The sequence below is a fragment of the Oncorhynchus clarkii genome, chromosome 7, assembly GCF_045791955.1.
Source record: "Oncorhynchus clarkii lewisi isolate Uvic-CL-2024 chromosome 7, UVic_Ocla_1.0, whole genome shotgun sequence".
Lineage (NCBI taxonomy): Eukaryota > Metazoa > Chordata > Actinopteri > Salmoniformes > Salmonidae > Oncorhynchus > Oncorhynchus clarkii.
In genome coordinates, this window is record NC_092153.1 from 69348993 (window position 1) to 69363258 (window position 14266).

The 14266-nt window shown below is 40.6% G+C and overlaps 1 protein-coding gene across 1 annotated transcript; it reads right to left on the reverse strand.

Moving 5' to 3' along the window:
- Window positions 1-4160: 4160 nt before the first annotated feature.
- On the reverse strand, window positions 4161-6288 carry LOC139413730 (zinc finger and SCAN domain-containing protein 31-like). Its single transcript, XM_071161426.1, has 2 exons — window positions 6004-6288; window positions 4161-5285 (listed from the first exon to the last, which is right to left on the reverse strand). The coding sequence occupies exons 1-2, from the start codon at window positions 6194-6196 to the stop codon at window positions 4384-4386; spliced, it is 1095 nt and encodes a 364-aa protein (XP_071017527.1). The 5' UTR covers window positions 6197-6288; the 3' UTR covers window positions 4161-4383.
- Between the last annotated feature and the right edge of the window lie 7978 nt (window positions 6289-14266).

Below are 14266 nucleotides of genomic sequence, written 5' to 3' on the forward strand. Positions count from 1 at the left end.
CGAGAATTGAACCCTGTGGTACCCCCATAGAGACTGCCAGAGGTCCGGACAACATGCCCTCCGATTTGACACACTGAACTCTGTCTGTAAAGTAGTTGGTGAACCAGGCGAGGCAGTCATTAGAAAAACCAAGGCTATTGAGTCTGCCGATAAGAATACGGGGATTGACAGTCGAAATCCTTTCCCAGGTCGATGAAGACGGCTACACAGTACTGTATTTTATCTATGGCGGTTATGATATCGTTTAGTACCTTTAATGATGGATAAGATACGACTACTCCAACACCATCATTAAGTTTGCTGACGACACAACAGTGGTGTCTCACCGACAACGATGAGACAGCCTTTAGGGAGGAGGTCAGAGATCTGGCCATGTGGTGCCAGGATAACAACCTGATGAAGAAAGCCAGCATTGTGTTTATTGACAACCTGCTGTTCGACAAGAGGATATCGAAAAGGCTTCTTTGCAGCCTTAAAAACATTGAAGCCAAAAATATTTACACGTATATTTAAAAAAAATTGTGGACTCTGGTTTGCTTAATATCCAAACACACCAAGACAGTCGTGAAGAGGGCACAACAAAGCCTATTCCCCCTCAGGATACTGAAAAGATTTGGCATGGGTCCTCAAAAAGTTCTACAGCTGCACCATTGAGAACATCTGTTGCATCACTGCCTGGTATGGCAACTGCTCGGCCTCCGACCACAAGGTACTACAGAGGGTAGAGTGTACGGCACAGTACATCATTGGGGCCAAGCTTCCTGCCGTCCAAGACCTCTATACCAAGGGGTGTTTCAGAGGTAGGCCCTAAAAATTGTTACGACTTCAGCCACCTTAGTCATAGACTGTTGTCTCTGCTACCGCACAGCAAGCGGTACCAGAGCGCCAAGTCTAGGTCCAAAAGGCTTCTTAACAGCTTCTACATCCAAGCCATAAGACTCCTGGAAAAGATAATCAAATGGCTACCCAGACTATTTGCATGTGACACTTTGATTTAACACATTGTCATCCCTACTGCCTCTGATCTGGCGGACTCACTAAACACAAATACTGCGTTTGCAAATTATTTATGAATTTTGGAGTGTTCACGTCTGTCCGTAAAAACTATTTACACGTATATTTAAAAAAAGTGTGACCTCTGGTTTTCTTAAAATAAGGAATTTAATGTATAGCATTTACTTTTACTCAAGTATTACAACTGAGTACTTTTTCCACCATTGTACTTAAGTACATTTAAAACCAGATGCTATTAGACTGGGCGACTTTTACTTGAGTCCTTTTCTATTAAGGTGTCTTTCCTATTACTCAAGTATGACAATTGAGTACTTTTTCCACCACTGAAACTATGGCATCATACTTCTGTCATGAGCTTCATTGACAACTCCAACCACCTTGCTCCCCAGGTATTCAGCGACCGCCTCTGTTACCGACCTGTGTCTGTGCCTGTTTAGCACTTCGGGGAGTATATCGGTGGTTGGTGGAATCTTCTGATAAAGAATGCATTGTTTGCATCGCTGAGCTGTTTATTGAAATTGCCATCAATAAAATGCAATTATACCTACCAATACCATTACCCCACCATGGGGCACACTGTTCACAATGTTGACATCAGCAGGTCCTGGGCAGGCGTGGTTGCATGTGGTCTGCGGTTGTGAGGCGGGTTGGACGTACTGCCAAATTCTCTAAAACTACCGCTTATGGTAGAGAAATTAACATTACATTCTCTGGCAACAGCCCTGGTGGAGATTCCTGTAGTCAGCATGCCAATTGCTTGCACCCTCAAAATTTGAGGCATCTGCAGCATTGTGTTGTGTGACAAAAGTGCACATTTTAGAGTGGCCTTTTATTGTCCCCAGCACAATGTGCACCTGTATAATGATCATGCTGTTTAACCAGCTTTTTGATATGCCACACCTGTAGGTTGGATGGATCATCTTGTCAAATGAGAAATGCTCCCTAACAGGGATGTAAACAAAATTTGAGAGAAATACATTTTGAGCGTATGGAACATTTCTGGGATATTTGATTTCAGCTCATGAAACATGGGACCAACAATTTACATGTTGCATTTATATATATTTTTCAGGATATACACTACCGTTCAAAAGTTTGGGGTCATTTAGAAATGTCCTTGTTTTGAAAGAAAGCACATTTTTTGTCCATTAAAATAACATAAAATTGATCAGAATACAGTGTAGACATTGTTAATGTTGTAAATTACATTTGTAGCTGGAAACAGCTGATTTTTAATGGAATATCTACAAGGCCCATTATTAGCAACTATCACTCCTGTGTTACAATGGCACGTTGTTTTAGCTAATCCAAGTTTATCATTTTAAAAGGCTAATTGATCATTAGAAAACCCTTTTGCAATTATGTTAGCAAGGTCGGTGGTAAACACAGGCTTAGGAGATCTTATGTATTTTATTATATGCCATAATATCAGTCAGTTAACATGACCTTCATGAATTATTAAGCCTTATCTGCTTTGTGCTTTTTTTAAACCCTTTTGCAATTATGTTAGTTTGAGAAACTGTCCTCAACTGGCAGCTTCATTAAATAGTACCCGCAAAACATCAGTCTCAACGTCAACAGTGAAGAGGTGACTCCGGGATGCTGGCCTTCTCGGCAGAGTTGCAAAGAAAAAGCAATATCTCAGACTGGTCAATAAAAATAATAGATTAAGATGGGCAAAATAACACAGACACTGGACAGAGGAACTCTGCCTAGAAGGCCAGCCTCCCAGAGTCGCCTCTTCACTGTTGCTCATAATGGGCCTTTGTACGCCTATGTAGATATTACATTAAAAAAAATCTGACATTTCCAGCTACAAATGTTATTTACAACATGAACAATGTCTACACTGTATTTCTGATCCATTTGATGTTATTTTAATGGACAATTTTTTTTTTTTTTTTTTCAAAAACAAGGACATTTCTAAGTGACCCCAAACTTTTGAATCAAACCTTAGGAACACCTTCCTAATATTGAGTTACATCCCCCCTTTGCCCTCAGAACAGTCTCAAGTCATCGGGGCATGGACTCTACAAGGTGTCAAGCGTTCCACAAGGATACTGCCCAATGTTGACTTCAATGCTTCCCAGTTGTGTCGAGTTGGCTGGATGTCCTTTGGGTGTTCGTTCATTCTTGATACACACCAGAAACTGTTTAGCATGAAAAACCATTGCAGTTCTTGACACAAACTGGTGCGCCTGGCACCTACTAATATACCCTGTTCAAAGGCACTTAAATCTTCTGTGTTGCCCATTCACCTTCTGATGGCACTCATACATAATCCAAGTCTCAATTGTCTCAAGACTTAGAAATCCTTCTTTAACCTGTCTCCTCCCCTTCATCTACACTGATTGAAGTGGATTTAGCAAGTGACGTCATTTAATGGATCATAGCTTTCACCTGGATTCACCAGATTAGTCAGTCATGGAAAGAGCAAGTGTTCTTAATGTTTTGTAGACTCAGTGTATATGTATACTCCGGACTCCGACATTGCTCGTCCTAATATTTCTTAATTCCATTTGTTTCATTTTTAGATTTGTATGAATTGTTAGATATCACTACACTGTTGGAGCTATGAACACAGGCATTTCACTACACCTGCAATAACATCTATTTTTTTACACCAGCAGCGGGTGTGGTTGACATAGCCCAATCCACAAATGTAAAAGGGTGTCCACATACTTTTGTATATATAGTGTATTTAAAGACAAAACATAACCTATTAGGGTGTGGCATTTAGGCTAACTGCAATTATGTAATCCTGAGATACTATGCCTTCTGCTGACATTTGAAAAACTTTCAAAAAAAATAATATTTTTTTGATTTTGATCAATAAAACTTTCAGATTCTGTAACATCCATAAGTTGTTACAATCTTTTGAAAATTATACTTTTTTTGTGATCGAAATGGCAATCCATATTTTGACCTCACTGACTTTTTCTAATATGTTCAATTTCCTGTAACATCCAGAACAGAGGGTGTGTAACATCCAGAACACTTCTTATTTGCCCAACATGTCAATATTTACAAGTTGACTTTTAGGGGGTAAACACTCCCCCCAAGGGGTACTAGAGACACACACATCAAAAGTTGAATTTACATTTTGTTTGTCCATTCTGTGAGACATATAAATTGTGATTTTGCGTGCAAATAATGCTAGAATTGCCAAATAACTACTAGGTTCTGAAAAACTTATTACAGTATATACATTTGTGCCATGCTCAGAAGGGTTATGAAACATCAGTGTTTTACAATGGAAAGGTCCTCCTACAAGGGAGAGTACAATTCTGCCCCAGCAGCACTGTCATGTTTATCCCTCTGGGTTCATTCTCCTCCTCAGTTCTTACAAGTGAAGCATTTACCACAAAGTCAGCAACGTGGTTTCTCTCCTGTGTGATGTCTTCGCTGGTGCCATTTTAGATGACTTGCTGATCTAAAGCATTCTACACACATGGGGCACTTATATGGTCTCTCATCTGTGTGAGTCCTCATATGAACGGTCAGGTTTCTCATCCGGCTGAAGCATTTGCTACATTCTTTGCACTGATATGGTTTCTCCCCCGTGTGAGTTCTCATATGCTCAGTCAGGTGTCCCATCCGGCTGAAGCATTTGCCACATACATTGCAGCAATATGGTTTCTCCCCAGTGTGAATTCTCTGATGAGTTTTTAAAATGCTAATTTTCAGAAAGCATTTCCTGCAGACGGGACACCTGTGTGGTCTCTCCCCTGAGTGAGCCGCCCTCAATGGAACTTTCAACTCACTGGCTTCCCTGGTCTTAATAGAGCTTTGTACTTTATTTGTCCATGTTGTCTTTGATTTGAGTGGCTGTAACCCTGACATTAGCCCTATACTGTCCCTTTCACTGTTCCCAATATGAGCTGCAGAACAGTCGGAATTTACTGGAGAGAGGGGCTGTAATTCATTGTTTGCTTCAGATCTTCCATAGCCCTCTCCATCCGGTTCCGTTTTGACCTCTTCAGTTGTTTTGGTGGGTAGAGCGTCCCTCTCTCTGTTCTCCACAGTTTGGGTTTGGGGATGATGTGAGGGCTGGGGAGAAAATAGAGGAGAGAATATGACCTCTTTGATATCAGACTCCAGCCCCTGAAGCTGCTCTTCCTCCTGACTGGTCCCAAACTCCTCCTGTTCCTCTTTAATCTGAGTAGGCTCTGGGTCCTCCTGGTCCAGACTGGGGCTCCAGTCCTGCTCACAGTGCTGCTTCTCAGCAAGAACCTCCTCTTCAGGGACAAGGAGCGTGAGCTGCGGGGGGTCTGAGAGGGTTGGATAAAAAAAAATTGTAGTCAATCAGTTGATTGGCAGGCCTGGCTGGTTCAATCACATTGATTGAGCTAGCTTGCAGCGTCTTTATTCACTACGAACTATCCAATCATAGACACTAACTGCTTCAGCGACTATTGACGACAGTATGTTCTGATCTGACATGGGGAGTTTTGCTAAGAGCCCCGATGCTTGCTCTAAACATTAATACGCATCACTTTCGGTACGATTTTGGAAACATATTTCATATCAGCGAGAAATAATTTTCTACAAACAAGGTTCAATTACACACCTTTTATCGGGTTAGGTTCCCACAAGACCATATGTCCATGTTACAGCACTCGTTTACGGAAAACAGACAGAAGACAGAGTAGATTACCTGTGCTATTAGCTGTCTGCGAACCCCTGTGTTAATGGAAGACGGACGCCACAAACATGTTGTCACTGAAAATGTCTGCTGCAACTGTTAAAACCGGGTAAAAGTGTATGTGTGTATGTGTGTATTTTTCATTTGTTAAATTATTTTGATGTGATATTAAAATAAGGAGATTTATGTTTATAGAACATGCCGCAATTGAGAATCGATTCATTTTTACATTGAGTATTTGGCTGTTTTGGCTTCGAGTGCCAATTTGCCTTTACACCGAACTTGTAAATTCCTTACGGAGTAAAGTTGGGTTCCTTTAGTCCACTATTGGGCTAACTACTAACCTGCTTTCTGTAGCTTTATGTCGGGTTGGAAAACCAAATCCAGCAGCCTCCGTAGACGTTCAATCTCCTCATTTGAACGGGAGATTTCTTCCTGGTACTCTGCTATGGTATTTTCCACGGCCCCAAATATCTCAACAGCCACCGCTGTTAACCGCTCGTTTAGATAATCCTGCAACAGCTGCATTTTAGACATTTTCAAGGAAACGTTTAGGCTATTTTGTTGCTAACGCGGTGCTTGTGAACGCTAGCAAGCAACAACCATTTCCCCTTGGTTCAAGATTGAAGATACTTTCCCCTTTCATCTGTAGCCTTTTATCATTTATATTTGTTCAGCTCCTGCATCACTACTATTATGCTAGCGACACTAACAACGACGTCAGTTTTCTATGGTAATGAGGAAACCTTCAAAATAAAACATTGCAAGGTGGATAACGTAACAAATATCACATTTTAAAAAGTAGATTATATATTTTTTCACTTATAAGCAAATACAAGAAGGAATTTATGAGAGGAATTTTTTTTTTAAACATTATTTTAAGACCACCATTGACAACACAATGTTCAGGCTTGTATGTTGAAAATATTGGGCTTTATAGTGATTTCTATTTTATTTGTGCCGATCTAAAAGTGGGGTTGGCGGTACTCAGAGTCTGTAGAATATACAAGGAACAATAATACAAACAACAACATGCAACAATTTCTAAGATTTTACAGTTCTCATAAGGAAATCAGTCTATGGATTTCACAATACTGAAAATACAGATATGCATCTGTTGGTCCCAGATACCTTAAAAAAAGGTTGGGGTGTGGATCAGAATACCAGTCAGTATCTGGTGTGACCACCATTTGTCTCATGCAGTGACACATCTCCTTTAAATAGAGTTGATCAGGCAAATAATTGTGGCCTGTGGAATCTTGTTCCACTCTTAAATGGCTGTGCAACATTGCTGGATATTGGTGGGAACTGAAACACGCTGGGTGACATATCTGGTGAGAATGCAGGCCAAGGAAAAACTGGGACATTTTCAGCTTCCAGGAATTGTGTACAGATCCTTGCTGCATGGGGCTGTGCATTATCATGCTGAAACATGATGTGATGGCGGCGGATGACTGGCACAACAATGTCCTGTGTGGCTCAGTTAGTAGAGCATGGCACTTACGAAGCCAGGGTTGTGGGTTCAACTCCGCTCTGGATAAGAGCATCTGCTGAATGACTAAAATGTATAGGTATCTCTGTATATTCTAATTACCATCAATAAAATGCAATAATTAATGTAATTTGCCCAGTACAATTGAAACTGGAATTTATCCAAGAAGAGTACACTTCTCCAGCGTGCCAGTGTCCATCAAAGGTGAGCATTTGCCCAACTGAAGTCAGTTACAGTGCCAAGACCCGGTGAGGATGACGAGCATGCAGATGAGCTACCCTGAGACAGTTTGTGCAGAAATTCTTTGGTTGTTCAAATCCACAGTTTCATCAGCTGTCCATGTGGCTGGTCTCAGACAATCCCGCAGATGAAGAATCCGGATGTGGAGGTCCTAAGCTGCTGTGGTTACATGTGGTATGCGGATGTAAAGCCGGTTGGACGTACTGCCAAATTCTCTAAAACCATGTTGGAGGCAGCTTATGGTGGAGAAATTAACATTCAATTCTCTGGCAACTGCTCTGGTGGACATTCCTGCAGTCAGCATGGCAATTGCACACTCCCTCAAAACTTGAGACATCTGTGGCCTTTTATTGTCTCCAGGACAAGGTGCATCTGTGTAATGATCATTCTGTTTAATCAGCTTTTTGATATAACACACCTGTCAGGTGGATGGATTGTCTTGGCAAAGGAGAAATACTAATTAACAGGGATGTAAACAATTTTGTGCACAACATTTGACACAAATAAGCCTTTTGTGCGTATGGAGAATGTCTGGGATCTTTTATTTCAGCTCATGAAACATGGGACCAACATGTATTCAAGACCCCTTGACTTTCCCCCCATTTTGTTACGTTACAGCCTTATTCTAAAATGAATTTTAAAAATTCCCTCATCAATCTATACACAATACCCCATAATGACAAAGCAAAAACAGGACGACTCTTTGCAAGTTGTACCCCGACTCATGGGTCTCCCGGTCACAGTCTGCTGTGACACCGCCTGGGATCGAACCCAGTGCTGTAGTGATGCCTCATTTAGACCACTGTGCCACTCAGGAAGCCCTTACCCAGTACTTGGATGGGGAGTGTTGCTGCACAGCTATATTCAGGTCTATCCAGAGATGTTCGATCGGGTTCAAGTCCGGACTCTGGCTGGGCCACTCAAGGACATTCAGGGACCTGTCCCAAAGCCATTCCTGCGTCGTCTTGGCTGTGTGCTTAGGGTCATTGTCCTGTTGGTATGTGAACCTTCACCCCAGTCTGAGGTCCTGAGGGCTCTGGAGCAGGTTTTCATCAAGGATCTCTCTGTACTTTGCCCGGTTCATCTTTCCCTCGATCCTGACTAGTCTCCCAGTCCCTGCCACTGAAAAACATTCCCACAGCATGTTGCTGCCACCACCATGCTTCTCAGTAGGGATGGTGCCAGGTTCCCTCCAAATGTTACGCTTGGCGTTCAGGTCAAAGAGTTCAATCTTGGTTTCATCAGATCAGAGAATCTTGTTTCTCAAGGTCTGAGAGTCCTTTAGGTGCCTTTTGGCAATCTCCAAGTGTGCTGTTATGTGCCTTTTACTGAAGAGTGGCTTCTGTCTGGCCACTCTACCATAAAGGCCTGATTGGTGGAGTGCTGCAGACATGGTTGTCCTTCTGGAAGGTTCTCCCATCTCCTCAGACGAACTCTGGAGCTCTGTCAGAGTGACCATTGAATTCTTGGTCATCTCCCTGACCAAGGCCATTCCCCCCCGATTGCTTAGTTTGGCGTGGTGGCCAGCTCTATGAAGAGTCTTGGTTGTTCTAAACTTCTTCCCTTTAAGAATGATGAAGGCCACTGTGTTCTTGGGGACTTAATAGACAGGTGTGTTTCTTTCTAAATCATGCCCAATCAATTTAATTTACCACAGGAGGACTCCAGATGAGTTGTAGAAACACCTCAATGATGATCAATGGAAACAGGATGCACCTGAGCTCAATTTCGAGTCTCATAGCAAATGGTCTGAATACTTATGTAAATAATGCATTTCTGTTTAAAAAAATTATACATTTGCAAATATGTCTAAAAACCTGTTTTTACTTTGTCTTTATGGGGTATTGTGTGTAGATTGATAAGGAAAACAATTTCAGAATGCACTGCATGGTGTCATTTCATCAGGCGCTGCGTAATACAGAGTGTTTCTGGCCTTTTACTACACCCATTCCATAGGCCACAACGCAAATCCCTTTATATGAAATACATATCTGCTTATAGTGAAAAAACAATTATTTTTGCTGATGTAAAATTAGGGTTTGGAGTACTCCATTTAGAAAGTGCCTACAGAAATTCATAGCATACCCCTTGACCTATTCCACATTTGTTACAGATTAAATTTATTTAATTGATTTGTTTTTTCACCTATCTACACACAATAACCAACAATGACAAAGTGATAACATATTTGTAGAAAATTGAGCACATTTATTGGAAATGAAATACATAATTATTTAATTTACTGTACAGTGCCTTGCGAAAGTATTCGGCCCCCTTGAACTTTGCGACCTTTTGCCACATTTCAGGCTTCAAACATAAAGATATAAAACTGTATTTTTTTTGTGAAGAATCAACAACAAGTGGGACACAATCATGAAGTGGAACGACATTTATTGGATATTTCAAACTTTTTTAACAAATCAAAAACTGAAAAATTGGGCGTGCAAAATTATTCAGCCCCCTTAAGTTAATACTTTGTAGCGCCACCTTTTGCTGCGATTACAGCTGTAAGTCGCTTGGGGTATGTCTCTATCAGTTTTGCACATCGAGAGACTGACATTTTTTCCCATTCCTCCTTGCAAAACAGCTCGAGCTCAGTGAGGTTGGATGGAGAGCATTTGTGAACAGCAGTTTTCAGTTCTTTCCACAGATTCTCGATTGGATTCAGGTCTGGACTTTGACTTGGCCATTCTAACACCTGGATATGTTTATTTTTGAACCATTCCATTGTAGATTTTGCTTTATGTTTTGGATCATTGTCTTGTTGGAAGACAAATCTCTGTGCCGGTCTCAGGTCTTTTGCAGACTCCATCAGGTTTTCTTCCAGAGTGGTCCTGTATTTGGCTCCATCCATCTTCCCATCAATTTTAACCATCTTCCCTGTCCCTGCTGAAGAAAAGCAGGCCCAAACCATGATGCTGCCACCACCATGTTTGACAGTGGGGATGGTGTGTTCAGCTGTGTTGCTTTTACGCCAAACATAACGTTTTGCATTGTTGCCAAAAAGTTCAATTTTGGTTTCATCTGACCAGAGCACTTTCTTCCACATGTTTGGTGTGTCTCCCAGGTGGCTTGTGGCAAACTTTAAACGACACTTTTTATGGATATCTTTAAGAAATTGCTTTCTTCTTGCCACACTTCCATAAAGGCCAGATTTGTGCAATATACGACTGATTGTTGTCCTATGGACAGAGTCTCCCACCTCAGCTGTAGATCTCTGCAGTTCATCCAGAGTGATCATGGGCCTCTTGGCTGCATCTCTGATCAGTCTTCTCCTTGTATGAGCTGAAAGTTTAGAGGGACGGCCAGGTCTTGGTAGATTTGCAGTGGTCTGATACTCCTTCCATTTCAATATTATCGCTTGCACAGTGCTCCTTGGGATGTTTAAAGCTTGGGAAATATTTTTGTATCCAAATCCGGCTTTAAACTTCTTCACAACAGTATCTCGGACCTGCCTGGTGTGTTCCTTGTTCTTCATGATGCTCTCTGCGCTTTTAACGGACCTCTGAGACTATCACAGTGCAGGTGCATTTATACGGAGACTTGATTACACACAGGTGGATTGTATTTATCATCATTAGTCATTTAGGTCAACATTGGATCATTCAGAGATCCTCACTGAACTTCTGGAGAGAGTTTGCTGCACTGAAAGTAAAGGGGCTGAATAATTTTGCACGCCCAATTTTTCAGTTTTTGATTTGTTAAAGTTTGAAATATCCAATAAATGTCCCACTTGTTGTTGATTCTTCACAAACAAATACAGTTTTATATCTTTATGTTTGAAGCCTGAAATGTGGCAAAAGGTCGCAAAGTTCAAGGGGGCTGAATACTTTCGCAAGGCACTGTACATAAGTATTAACACTCTTTTGCTACGACACTCCAGCTTGAGCTCAGGTGCGTCTAATTTCCTTTGATCATCCTTGATATGTCACTACAATTTAATTGGAGTCCACCTGTGGCCAATTCAATTGTTTGGACATAATTTAGAATGAAGCACATCTGTCTATATAAGGTCCCACAGTTGACAGTGCATGTCAGAAGGCACGTAAAAGACTATGAGATTATAAGGTAAAATGTTGTGGTCTGAGGAGACAAAAATGTTACTCTTTGACCTGAATGTAAAGTGCTATGTCTGGAGAAAACCAGGCACAGCTCATTACTCATCTAACACCATCCCTACTGTGACACATTGGTGGTGGTAGCCTCATGCTATGGCGATGCTTTTCAGTAGCAGGTGCTGGGAGACTGGTAAGGATAGAGGGAACAATGAATGGAGACAAACGCAGGCAAATCCTTGATGAGAACCTGCTTCAGAGTGCAAACAACCTTAGACTGGGGGCGAAGATTTACGTTCCAACAGGACAATGACCCCAAGCATACAGCCAAAGCAACAATAGAATTGCTTCTGAACAAGGATGTGACGGAACTTGAGTGGCCCAGCCAATGCCAAGACTTGAATCCATTTGAAAATCCGTGGAAAGACTTGATGATTGCTTTTCACTGCCACTCCCCATCTAACTTAACAGAGCTTGAGAAAATCTGCAAGGAAGAATGGGTGAAAATCCCCAAATCCAAATGTGCAAAACTGATACAGGCATACCCAAGATGACTCACCGTTGTAATCTCCACCAAAGCATTTTCTACAAAGTATTGACTCAGGGGTGTGAATATGTATGCAAAAAATATATATTTCTGTATTTCATTCTCAATGAATTAGCAAAAGTTTCCTAAAAGGTTTTCACGTTGTCATTATTAGGTATTGGGTGTAGATTTTGAATTCAGACTGTAACACAACAAAATGTGGAGTAAGTCAAGGGGTGTGAATACTTTCTGAAGACACTGTATATATGCTGGGGCTGAATAATGCCAAGTGTTGCTGGCCTTTTACTACACCCATTCCATAGGCCATATGGCAAGTATTGTCTTATAGTGAAAGTGTTTTTGTGCGTATGTAAAAGTGAGGTTGGGAGCACTCAGTAGGGTATTTATCGTACACCTCTTTGAATTATCTAGTATCATAGTATTTTCTGATAATTACACATTTGTGAAATCTATCTGGTATCATATGAAAATAATACAACATTTTCCTCACAAAGACAAGTCATCTGTGCTCTAACAAATACACATAGAATGACTATCTGGGTCTAAACATCAAATTGCAAAGACAACCAAAACTCTTCCCCACTGGGCACAGGCGTCAGTTCAACGTCTAGTTTTGATTTACATTTGTTTGAATTGTGAACTATCGTGAATTAAACATGAAATCAACAGAACCATTCACCACGTCATTGGATGTAGGTGAACAAATGGGTGAACAAAAGACTAGTGATGATTTTCTGCAAATCAAATTTGTTTTCCACGTTGATTTAATGTCATCACATTGATTTGGGGGTTGAAATGATGTGGAAACAACGTTGATTTAATGTCATCACATTGATTTGGGGGTTGAAATGATGTGGAAACAACGTTGATTTAATGTCATCACATTGATTTGGGGGTTGAAATGATGTGGAAACAACGTTGATTTAATGTCATCACATTGATTTGGGGGTTGAAATGATGTGGAAACAACGTTGATTTAATGTCATCACATTGATTTGGGGGTTGAAATGATGTGGAAACAACGTTGATTTAATGTCATCACATTGATTTGTGGGTTGAAATGATGTGGAAACAACGTTGATTTAATGTCATCACATTGATTTGGGGGTTGAAATGATGTGGAAACAACGTTGATTTAATGTCATCACATTGATTTGGGGGTTGAAATGATGTGGAAACAACGTTGATTTAATGTCATCACATTGATTTGGGGGTTGAAATGATGTGGAAACAACGTTGATTTAATGTCATCACATTGATTTGGGGGTTGAAATGATGTGGAAACAACGTTGATTTAATGTCATCACATTGATTTGGGGGTTGAAATGATGTGGAAACAACGTTGATTTAATGTCATCACATTGATTTGGGGGTTGAAATGATGTGGAAACAACGTTGATTTAATGTCATCACATTGATTTGGGGGTTGAAATGATGTGGAAACAACGTTGATTTAATGTCATCACATTGATTTGGGGGTTGAAATGATGTGGAAACAACGTTGATTTAATGTCATCACATTGATTTGGGGGTTGAAATGATGTGGAAACAATGTTGATTTAATGTCATCACATTGATTTGGGGGTTGAAATGATGTGGAAACAACGTTGATTTAATGTCATCAAATTGATTTGGGGGGTTGAAATGATGTGGAAACAACGTTGATTTAATGTCATCACATTGATTTGGGGGGTTGAAATGATGTGGAAACAACGTTGATTTAATGTCATCACATTGATTTGGGGGTTGAAATGATGTGGAAACAACGTTGATTCAACTAGTTTTTTTCCCAGTGGGTTCCATCTCCACTAACTAAAGAAGATTATAACATATTAAGCAATGACAGAATAATGAATAAGTACAATGATCTGTTGAAGTTACATCTGAATGAACACATTAGGTTAATGTGGCACTGCGTTTTTTGCGAGTCAGAAATTACAGTCTGTTTTATGACAGCGAAGAGGTTATGCCAAATTTCCCTAGAATGGCCATCAACTGCTGTGGTTTTAAGTATGTGGTAGTGCCAGTGAACTTAAGGTCACATTGGACAGTAATTGAGAGATATGCAACAAAGTTAGTAGTAGTAATTGCGTTACTTTCAATTTTAAGATGATGGATTCCTTAAACCAGCATGAGAATTAGAGGATACATTACTTCAGATTTAGAAATACCTGGCATTGCAGTTTCTTGGGGTTGTGGTGGATGTTGCAAATCAATATTAGGAAGGTGTTCCTAATGTTTGGTATTCTCAGTGGCGATTCTACAGATCCTAC

Excerpts from the sequence above, each read along its gene's own strand:
- LOC139413730 (XM_071161426.1), bottom strand. The coding sequence starts at position 6,196 with ATGTCTAAAATGCAGCTGTTGCAGGATTATCTAAACGAGCGGTTAACA. Across the intron at positions 5,286-6,003 it reads CATAAAGCTACAGAAAGCAG|ACCCCCCGCAGCTCACGCTC; the intron begins GTTAGTAGTTAG and ends CAACCCTCTCAG.